Source organism: Vespa velutina, chromosome 8 (genome assembly GCF_912470025.1).
Source record: "Vespa velutina chromosome 8, iVesVel2.1, whole genome shotgun sequence".
NCBI classification, from domain to species: Eukaryota; Metazoa; Arthropoda; class Insecta; order Hymenoptera; family Vespidae; genus Vespa; species Vespa velutina.
In genome coordinates this window covers 5,745,664-5,756,258 of record NC_062195.1, presented here as the reverse complement: position 1 = coordinate 5,756,258, position 10,595 = coordinate 5,745,664, and the positions used below count along the sequence as shown (strand labels likewise).

Sequence of the window (10,595 nt, the reverse complement as noted above, 5' to 3'; positions counted from 1 at the left end):
TTTTCCAAAGGTAGCTGCAGGTACTTAAACAAGAAAGATAATTAAACAAAAAAATAAAATAAAATAAAATAAAATAAAATAAAATAAAATAAAATAAAATAAATATGAACCGCTTTACACAGAGGCCGTTAAGCGATAACACTTAAGAGTTTTTGTAACGTATATTTGTTAAGAGACTACTGTTTTGTCACTCACAAACACCCTAACAGTATTTGGATCGTTGTACGTCACTTTATTACCGAATAAACAAACGGGCGATATGGTGGGTGGTGTGTAGCGTGAAGGATTTAAAAAAAGGCGAAAGAAAGAAAAAAATGACGATGATTAAATTAGGAGGATATGTATGTATAAACGAACAAGAAAAAAAAACAAACAAACAAACAAACGAAAAGAAAGAAGAGAAAATAAATAAAAAAGGGAATCGCAATAACCCAGAAACGGCCATGCACTGCAAAAAAAAAAACAACGTACATTTATTAAGCTACGTATTGTCGTTTAGCACAAATCTGTTAAAAGTAAATAAATTATTAGTAGAGATGCGAATTTATTGAAAAGGTACATGTGCCGGCGAGAAGGAAAATATAATTGCGATAAAAGCGCTAAAAATAAAAAATGGAAAAAAATTAAATAAATAAATAAATAAATAAATAAAAAAGAAGAAAAATAATAACGAAAAAAAGACCATATGGTACAGTCATGTCCGAAACGTATAATAAAATAGAAGAAAAGATAACCCCGCGTATGTATACTTTTAATTAAGCGAATACTGTGAAAACACGGGTGTTAAGGGAACATTTTTTTGTTATAGGTACGCGCGTCATTATTATTATTATTATTATTATTATTATTATTATTATTATTATTATTATTATTATTATTATATTATATTATATTATATTATATTATATTATATTATATTATATTATATTATATTATATTATATTATATGTACATATATATGTATGTATGTATGTGTATGTATATGTACATATGTATGTATGTATGTATGTGTATGTATATGTACATATGTATGTATATATGTATGTATGTATGTATGTATGTATGTATGTATATATATGAACATATATATGTATGTATACGTATATTCGTAATTATCTAAATATATATGTATATATATATATATATATATATATATATATATATGTATGTATGTATGTATGTATATATATATATATATATATGTATATACATATATATAGATATTCCAATTAGACCACAAAATGACACGTTTTAAAGCAGTGTACAATTATGAAACGACATATTTGCAAGGGAAACAAAAATGGGCGTAACAGGCTACCTACCTACCCCACGTTTATTCGTGATAGATGTACGTAATCGATGTACGTATTTTCATATAGACATGTGCGTAATGAATAGATTCATATGTTCATATGTAAATATATACCCGATTAAGAAAATACGGAGTTAAATAATGAGATGATATTGCACAAATTGCAGCTTCTATGATATCCGTTTTATTAAAGAGAGAAGCCATTTAAAAATAATGATAATATAGAGAGAATGATTTGAAAATTTGATCACAACTTTGGCACACACACATATAGAGAGTATTATTAATCGTATACGCGTCTGAAACTATATATATATATATATATATATGTATATGTATATGTATATGTATATATATATATGTATATGTGTATATATATATATATCCGATGATGGTCCACTTCGAAATAGTGATTTCTCAAAAGAGAATATCCATTTATTAATTTTCTTAATTTATCCTTCAAAGAGTAGAAAAGAGAGAATGTTGAAACACACTCCATGGATGTGACTGTACAACGTGAATAACGAAGACTTGTCCGGCGGTATATATATCGAGGATTTGTTTTCAAACTTGAGTCTAAAGGGTTGCATATTGTACATAAACAAGACATATTTTCTATATAAGGGACGTCGCTCGGTAAAGCCGATGGCTCGAAAAATATTGCAATATTATGATAATTCTTTCAAGCGATAGGATAGCGTTTAATCGTTTTATGTAATGTAATGATAGAAGAGGGTCTGACAGAATAAAAATGGAAGTTCTGTATTTAAAAACATCCTTTTCCGTGTGTGTTCATTTGTATGTTCGTGATCGTCTCCCACGTACATATACAGATTTACGAATTGTTTTTATAAATCAAGGATATACAACAGTTATGTTTGTACGTTCGACCAAAATTCTATCGAAAAAGAAAAGCAGTGATTATCTAAGAAATCTAATAAATATAGTACTACGCGTGTTATTATCCTTAAGAACAAAAAAAAACTATCCTTTGGATCTTGAACTATCAATTGTTATTTATAAAAATTTGTCATACAAAAGAAAAACAACTTCTTTAATGAGTTTCGATAATTAAACGATCATTAAGTTATTAATAATACAATAACATTATGTTATATATACAAAATTTAGAACTTATTTTAATGCAATTGTATATACATTAAGTACTTTCATCACCGTCTATCATTTTATCTTGCTCCTGATTTTGTTTTTCTATTTCCTGTAAAGAAAAAAAAAAAGAAAAGAAGAAAGAAAGAAAGAACAGAAATGAAAATTATATTCAGTCAAACAAGAAACACACAAGTCTCAAATGATATAAATATATATGTTATTGATAATTATATCTTTAATTATAGAATTATACAAATGTTATTTACCTTTTGAATAGCACTTGTTAAACTTCCGTTAAATGTTTGGAAATATTCATTAATTTCTTGCGGAATGCAGAAATGTCTCGTTTGTGTTGGTTGAATACCAATATCTTGAGCAATGAATCTAAATTCAGGTGCATCGTTAATACAATTTTGTAATTCTTCGTAAGTAAAAAGAGTTCCTTTCGTAGTATATTCATTCACCGGACCAAAATCTACTATTTTTATATTCTTATTCTCATTGCGTATAACATCAAATGAATCTGTAAATAATTTGATTGAAAATTATTTACAAAGAAATGCATTATATATAAAATCGAAACGATTGTAAATTACATGTACGTTTGTACATGCCAAGAAAAAAACCATATAATTATGCGTATTAACTTACAGCTAGTCAATGAAAAGTTTCCTTTAATCTTTTCTATGAATAACTTTTCGATATCAGCTTTTATATTGTACTTTTCTAACTCGTTATAGGTATAATATTGTGACATATCTCTCTGGCTAATTCCTGTAAGTATTACAATTAGTTATATATTAAAAAAGTGCCAAAAATTAATTAGTTAATAATATTAAGCAATAATATTTACCAACAAGTTCATCATCTATAACAAAACATCTGTATTCAGCACAAGGATTTATATCTTGCCATTGTTTCAGTACCAAGCATGGTCTAGGATAATTTTCTCTATCGGACCAACGTTTAAGAACGCTTAAATCGTTTGCTATTCTGTCTGAACTCTTCAACAGTAAATATACTTCTTCCAAAGTCTTACACTTTAGACTCTTTGTTGGTGCTACCCATGTTGCATCCTTAGGAAAATTACATGATATAACATAAAAAATGAATTTGCATATTATAAATATTAAAAAGCAATACAACAGTAAAAATAATATGATCTAATAATATGATATTCTCCTTACGCAAGGTGAGCTCCAGTTACTTTTAATAAATACCGATCCATATTCGTCAATTACATCTTGTATGCTTTTGCTAAATTCTGGAAATGATGGCTGATATTCAGAGTCCTAAAAACGACAATATAAATAATATTTATAATATTTGTAAATATAAAGCAATAAAAAAAAAGATATAAAATACCTCATCATTTTGCAAAGATGAATCATTCCATTCGTTATCAGATGAATTATGTTTTATAGCTTCTGAAGGTAATAGAAACATATCATACTCTAAGTATTTCAAAATTTCATCAGGAATTTCTATAATAGTAGCTACTAAAGAACATTTTATAAATTGCTTATACCAGTAACAGAATGAGAATTCAGGTTGTAAATTATTGATCATATTTTTTAATTATAAAGAATTTTCTATTATATCACAAGAATATTTATTGTACGATAATATTAATTAAAAAGTAAATATAATTTTTCACTAGATTGTTTTTGTCAAACTGTTTATAACCTTAATGTCGAACAATATATATATAAACTGATCATGACATTATTCGTTAATATCGGAAATACCAACTTTACATCTAAAAATACTGTAAAGTTAATTACTGCATTGATCATTGATCAACTATTATAAAGTTACAAAAATTCTAAATATTTTAAGCTTTTCTCGTTTGTTATCTTCATTTTAATAAATTTAAATTTCATTTTAAGAAATTAAAAAATTTTAAAGAAAAAATAGATATTAATGTTATAGAAAATTATTAATAAAATTATATATTTGATTGTTGCTTTATTATTGGTCATCTTATTTTATGATGTATTCTTTTACGTGTATGTCTTATTTAACGATTCGTTGAATTTTTAGATCGACTACAGAAGAAACATTTCTTAACGCAACAAAAAAGTTCTAGTATATGGGATTTTAAGAAAGTAATAAAAGTACAGTTGGTAAATTGGTATATACGTGCATGGTTGATTCTACGACGTTTCATTGTATAGAACGTATGGAATATTAAGAAATTCTTTAATCTGTAATTTAATCAGGTTCAATTTAAACAAATCTTTTACAATTATTTTCTATCATTTATATTTACAAAATTTTTGTAACAGGTTATTGAAATTATTTATTCATCTTAAATGAAGTGTTTATTATTGATAGTTTAGAAAGAAGATAATGTTAATAAAAATTTGAATGATAATACGTTTGCAGGATCTTTAAATAAACTATGCATCGGTGATATGGTATATATTAAATTATATATATATATATATATATGTAGATAAAAAATATATTTATCGACGTTTTGATTTTACTCAATATGTCTACACGTTATATGAAAAAAGTTTTTGGTGGAGATGTAATCGTTGATGGAGATAAAGAAAATGTTAGCGATGTGGAAAATTCAGTAAATGACAACTTCAAATCAAAATCATTCAATGTGTTTGATGTGGTATATTGAATTTTATTACTTTTGATACGTTTCAATATACTTAGTGTTATCCCAAATGTATGAGCATATTTAAATTTATAGAATATTCTTCTTATAGTTAAATGATAATTCACCAAGCGAAAGTGAAACTGTGGGTGAAACACACAATGAGACAAATTCAGATATTGTTAAAGGTAAAAAAAAAAAGAAAAAGCGTAGGAAACCAGATATTGGTAAAACACAAATACGTAAACTTGAAGACGAGGAAGAAATAGATGAAATTGAAAGAACAGTAAGAGAAGTAAATCAACTACTTGGAGAACCATTACCAGGTTCTAGTAAACAGAATTCTGAAAAGCCACAATGGATTGTAGGAAAATCTAAAGAAAGTATTCTGACTGTTCAGCATAAGCAATTAAATCCATATAATGAACTTAAGAGAATTTTTGGAAGTAAAACTATACAAGCAGAACAAGGGTATTTTTATAAAATAACAATATATATATATATATATATATATTATTATATTTGACAAATTATATTAATGACTTAATAAAATATGTTAGCAAACGAAGGAATAGAGGACGTATAGGCCATTTAAAGAAAACTTGGTTGGTATCTCCAAGAGAGAATTGGCCACCGATTGGAAAATCTGGATTATCAATGTCTTTGGATTCTACAATGAAATCTGTTGAAAATGTTCAATATTTTGTTTATGAGCACGATTCTTCATATAGGCAGATACAATCTAAATTCTTTGAAGCTGTTGAAAGTTCCAATCCTGAAAGTCTTATAGTAAGTTATTTAAAAGATAATAAGTTTGTAGTATGCGTGTTATATTTATGTATATATATCTAATCATTTTAGAATATAATAAATACTCATTCTTATCATGTGGATACATTACTGCAATTAGCAGAATTATGTAAGCTTAGCGAGGATTTGCCAATGGCTGTAGAATTTACAGAAAGAGCATTGTATTGTTTAGAGTGTGCATTTCATCCATTGTTTAATATGACAACAGCATGTTGCAGATTGGATTATAAGAAACAGTTAAATCGTGCATTGTTTATAACATTATTTAAACATCTTATCTTTGTTGGTGGACGTGCTTGTTACAGGTAATGTAAATAAATAAACAAGTAACATAAATACACATATAATATTAAATACAAAGAATATAATAGATTTTTTATAATTTCAGAACAAGCCTAGAATTTTGTAAATTACTGCTAGCACTTGATCCTCAACAAGATCCATTAGCAGCTGTTCTATTTATTGACTTTTATGCATTAAGAGCCAGAGAGTACGAATGGTTTGTGGATTTCTGCAATCTTTGGGATAGCGCAAGGAATTTAACTCAACTTCCAAATATAGCTTATAGTTTGGCTCTTTCACATTTTTGTTTGGGCAATTATGATACTGCTGATGAATTATTACAAAATGCTCTCATAATGTTTCCAGGGGTTCTCATGCCCTTATTAGAAAAATGTAGTGTACAAACTGACTCGAAGGTAAATAAGAAGATATCTGTATAAGACAAAAGATAATTAAAAATATAAATATTCTAGGTGACTGCTCATAATTTTTTCAATAGCAAAGCTAAAACAACGACTTCTGTAGCCTTAGAGAAATTACAAAATTTGTACATAGTACGTAGTTTTCATTTATGGAAAGAAGCTGATATTTTGCCATGGTTGGAAAAATGTGTACATTTAGTCCTTGATCGGATTGATTCTCAAGATAGTTACGTTAAATATTGTGAAGTAAAGCGTGGCGAACGATATAAGGGGAATTTGCCAACAAATATTTTAAGACACATTATACTTGCAGATATAAAAGAGATTACAGTCAACATTCAAGAGGTATATTTTCATTATGAAATAATAAAAAATGTGCAAGATAGATAAGAAAAAAAATATTTTAACAAATACTGTAAATACTTATTTTTTTTTTTTTTTTTTATTTATTTACTTTTTCTATATATCTATCTAAGATTCAAGAGGCAGCACCAGTGTTATTACACGATCCACTACCACCTGCTAACAGTATAGATACTTATGGACGACCTACTACAGGTCAAAGAGGAAATTTAAGTAATTGGAATCTTTTTTCCCTTTTCTTTTCTTCATTGTTTGGGGATGTAGATGCAGCTATTGCAGAAGTTGCAGACGTTGCAGAAGATCTTGCTGCCCGTGGATTCAATTTGTTGTAAGTATTATCAACAATCTATATTATTAAAATGACAACAACAAACAGTGACAATGTAATTACTAATACAATATCTATAAATGTTTACAGCGATCAAAATGACGATCGAGCGTAAGGTAACTCAAGATATTTATATAAATACATATCTGCGAGTTTGCATTACTATTGTTTTTATGATAATTTGTCATGCAGTTGTAAAAAAATATCTCTTTTAAGATTTACAATATTTGGAATATGTAGTTATCAACTGTAAAAGTATTGAACATTTATTTTACAATCAACTGATAAATTGATAAATCACAGTGAAATTTGAACTAATCATTGAGCATAACTAAATAATTTTATTTATATATGATAGTATTTAACTGATTGGTTGTTACATTTATTGGTAACAGCCACGATCGTCATAAAAAAGTATAACAGAGTGCAATAGATTAAAATTTTGTCCGGTTCAAGAGCAACGATTGCGATTGAAGTTTTTTTTAGAAAGTAAGTCTCTTTCCCAACTCTTTCACATCTTTTATCTACTCTTTAAGAATCCATTCTCTATCACATGTAGAATTCGAATCGAATTCATATTCACTTATATACTTGCAAATTTTAGTTTGTAATATTCTGTTTTTGGAAAAATTCTACATAATGGAATGAATATAAGAGGTATCAAATATGTTGTGAATTTTTCTAAGTGATAAATAAGTTATGTAATATTAACATCTAATAGAGGATATTCTATTAATCAAAATTTCTAATTTACCCAAACGCCTGTGTTCATTAGAAAAAAATTATTATTTTCCAACGCACTTATTTACAGATGTATACAATTGTTCAGTAATATAATCTTATTGTTAATTTCTAGTCGTATTATAAATTTAATCATTTCCTAGAATTTTATTAAATGCAAATTTTGTTTGCTTATCTTAATGTGCTCAATCGGCACGAGGATGTATGCATTTATGTGCGTTCTCTAAATGCACTGGGCATTTTTAGTTATTAATTGCACCATTAAAAAACCCACTTCTTTTCTTCAATGAAAAACTTTGAAGGCTGATAGTGGGAACAGAAAAGGAATAGATGGTTCAAATAATATTGTCAAATTTAAGTATGACAATTGATGTTCATCATTGTTCCACAAGACCTAATTTCATGAACTCCTTATTTTATACCATACTGTGGAATACTGGATTATAACGACAAATTCCAGGTCCATTTTCCTGGTAATCTTTTTTGGTATGACATACTGTATAAAATTCTGGGTCACTAGCTAAGAGTGCACCTCCGTACCATACTGCACAACGTTGTTTATGATGTGATATTACATGCACGTCTATAGGTTTCGGCTGAAAAAAATTACACACACATATATATATATATATATATATATTGAGATCATAATTTATTATTTTTTAACAGTCTTACCGTGATATGGCTACCACTTAATGTTTCACTAAGTTTTAAACGAGCATCAACAATCCTTTTAATGTCACGTTGCAATCTTCTTCCAAAATCTTTAAACATTGTAGAACCTCCTGATAAAACAATGTTACTATATAATGGTCTTCTGACATCTATTGGACAATTTTGTATGACATCATCAACTATTTCGCTAAGTGGTGTTGTAAAATCAGGATTGGAAAACTAAAAATTATTATATAATTAAAAGATGATAAAATTTTGTAGTCTCGTATTTAAACAATCTTTGTATGCTTTATACCTCGGGATGGAAAAATATTTCTGGTCCTAAAAATCTTTCATACCCAACATCTACAATGAAAGGCTGTTTCGTGATACTATTGATACCTTCATACTTTTTTATTTTGGTAGGATCGCTGTCATATTTTGCAAATTCTTTAGAAATATCGGGACAAATATAACAATATTTTTCTTTTATAGCTTTAGCTGTTTCTAATGATTGTTCAGGAGGTATTCCAATTTCACGTTCTCGTAAAAGACTTTGTATAAAATATGTTATATCACGACCAGCAATAGGTATATGCTTTATACAACTACCTATGACAAAGCCTTCTGCCTAAAGAAATAATATATTATATTTACTATATATGTATATATTCATTTATATACAAAAATAAATTTTCAAAATTATTTAGATAGGAATATACTTACTACTGGTATCACATGTGTTACTCCATCTCCACTATCAACGACGACACCTGTCAATGTTCTATCTTCAACATTTTTAGACGTCCAAGAAGCTGCTAAAGCCAATACTGCTTGCACAGCAATATATAATCCTGGTACATTAAAAGATTCGAACATAATTTCTGCCGTATATTCTCTATTTTCTGGTGTATTAAGGGGTGGTTCGGTAAGCAAGAAATAATGATCTTCAGGTTCTGCCCTCAAATATTTGAATATGCATTGCTGAAGAAATTTTTCCATTAAATCCCAATCTTCGACCAATCCATGTCTAACTGGATACTAGATATGTAGAAGACAAAGGAAAAAAGAAAATGATTTATAGTAAATAATAATCTTTATTTCGTATTTATCATTCCATACAAACCTTAATAGAATAACCAGTTGCTTCAAATGCCTCATCTCCAATGTAGGTATCTAAATCTTCTACTCCTTTGGTAATTCTTCTAGCATTATTATCGCCAACTTTGGCTGTTTCTTTAATGGCTATTGCAGATGGTATAGTAAGTTGTGGTTCTTTATTTCCTGCGAAGCCTAATTTTGTGTATCTATAAAAATACATTAGATGACAGTTTTTTCATTTGATCCTAATCCATAAAATAGTAAATAATAATGAAATAACTTAAATTTTTTGAATGACTTCTTATGAAAAAAGAGAGGAAAAAATAAGCAAAGGAAAATATTTTATTATGAAAAAACAAAAGTATATATTTAATAGTAAATTTAAAAAGATAAGAAAAATCATTTTAAAATTATTTCCCTTTTCATATTTTAACTACTATTATGTTATCGTAGTTAAAAGAAGCTGCATAATTTTCTTTGAAATATAGATATATTTACCCTGTACCAACGTCGATAACACATGCAGGAAGACGTCCGATCATCTTGATTTCGTATTTTAAACGGCTCGCACTGACGAAGTACTCCTCGACAGTGGGCTACAAATGTAACCGCAAAAACCACACCTCACTCTCGATCTCACGACTCACGATAAAAGCACGGACTTGCACAGGCATGCGCTTATTCAGATTTCTGACAGTAGCATCGCCATCTTAAACATAGTTCATTCGACGAATATTCTTGCGTTACATAAGAACTATACTTTATAATATATTCAATTGATTAATTAAAAATTTTTATTATGATTAATTACGATAAATCATAAATCACGATATGCTAAATATTTTATATAATTTCTAT

General features: G+C 27.6%; 3 protein-coding genes across 5 annotated transcripts; 1 reads left to right on the top strand and 2 right to left on the bottom strand.

Moving 5' to 3' along the window:
- Positions 1-2,345: 2,345 nt before the first annotated feature.
- On the bottom strand, positions 2,346-4,166 carry LOC124951320 (cell division cycle protein 123 homolog). Its single transcript, XM_047499559.1, has 6 exons — positions 3,788-4,166; positions 3,610-3,714; positions 3,276-3,498; positions 3,074-3,196; positions 2,689-2,945; positions 2,346-2,531 (listed from the first exon to the last, which is right to left on the bottom strand). The coding sequence occupies exons 1-6, from the start codon at positions 3,989-3,991 to the stop codon at positions 2,472-2,474; spliced, it is 972 nt and encodes a 323-aa protein (XP_047355515.1). The 5' UTR covers positions 3,992-4,166; the 3' UTR covers positions 2,346-2,471.
- Positions 4,167-4,555: 389 nt separating this feature from the next.
- Positions 4,556-8,090, top strand: LOC124951314 (transcription factor 25). Of its 3 annotated transcripts, none has more exons than XM_047499547.1 (9): positions 4,581-4,710; positions 4,811-5,051; positions 5,149-5,507; positions 5,597-5,825; positions 5,898-6,151; positions 6,235-6,544; positions 6,602-6,895; positions 7,027-7,241; positions 7,332-8,090. In XM_047499547.1, the coding sequence occupies exons 2-9, from the start codon at positions 4,920-4,922 to the stop codon at positions 7,354-7,356; spliced, it is 1,818 nt and encodes a 605-aa protein (XP_047355503.1). In that variant the 5' UTR covers positions 4,581-4,710; positions 4,811-4,919; the 3' UTR covers positions 7,357-8,090. The 3 variants fall into 3 exon arrangements, with proteins under 3 accessions (XP_047355504.1, XP_047355503.1, XP_047355505.1); XM_047499549.1 differs by having other exon boundaries at positions 4,586-4,602; XM_047499548.1 differs by having other exon boundaries at positions 4,556-5,051.
- Positions 8,009-10,454, bottom strand: LOC124951316 (actin-related protein 3). Its single transcript, XM_047499551.1, has 6 exons — positions 10,236-10,454; positions 9,763-9,943; positions 9,363-9,677; positions 8,953-9,267; positions 8,658-8,876; positions 8,009-8,578 (listed from the first exon to the last, which is right to left on the bottom strand). The coding sequence occupies exons 1-6, from the start codon at positions 10,277-10,279 to the stop codon at positions 8,399-8,401; spliced, it is 1,254 nt and encodes a 417-aa protein (XP_047355507.1). The 5' UTR covers positions 10,280-10,454; the 3' UTR covers positions 8,009-8,398.
- Between the last annotated feature and the right edge of the window lie 141 nt (positions 10,455-10,595).

Coding starts and splice junctions, on each gene's coding strand:
- LOC124951320 (XM_047499559.1), bottom strand. CDS start 3,991: ATGATCAATAATTTACAACCTGAATTCTCATTCTGTTACTGGTATAAG. Junction 3,197..3,275: donor TATAGATGATGAACTTGTTG/GTAAATATTATT, acceptor TAATACTTACAG/GAATTAGCCAGAGAGATATG. Junction 2,532..2,688: donor TAACAAGTGCTATTCAAAAG/GTAAATAACATT, acceptor TTTTCTTTACAG/GAAATAGAAAAACAAAATCA.
- LOC124951316 (XM_047499551.1), bottom strand. CDS start 10,279: ATGATCGGACGTCTTCCTGCATGTGTTATCGACGTTGGTACAGG. Junction 9,678..9,762: donor CAACTGGTTATTCTATTAAG/GTTTGTATGGAA, acceptor CTACATATCTAG/TATCCAGTTAGACATGGATT. Junction 8,579..8,657: donor TAAGTGGTAGCCATATCACG/GTAAGACTGTTA, acceptor AATTTTTTTCAG/CCGAAACCTATAGACGTGCA.
- LOC124951314 (XM_047499548.1), top strand. CDS start 4,920: ATGTCTACACGTTATATGAAAAAAGTTTTTGGTGGAGATGTAATCGTT. Junction 5,826..5,897: donor CCAATCCTGAAAGTCTTATA/GTAAGTTATTTA, acceptor TAATCATTTTAG/AATATAATAAATACTCATTC. Junction 6,545..6,601: donor GTGTACAAACTGACTCGAAG/GTAAATAAGAAG, acceptor TAAATATTCTAG/GTGACTGCTCATAATTTTTT.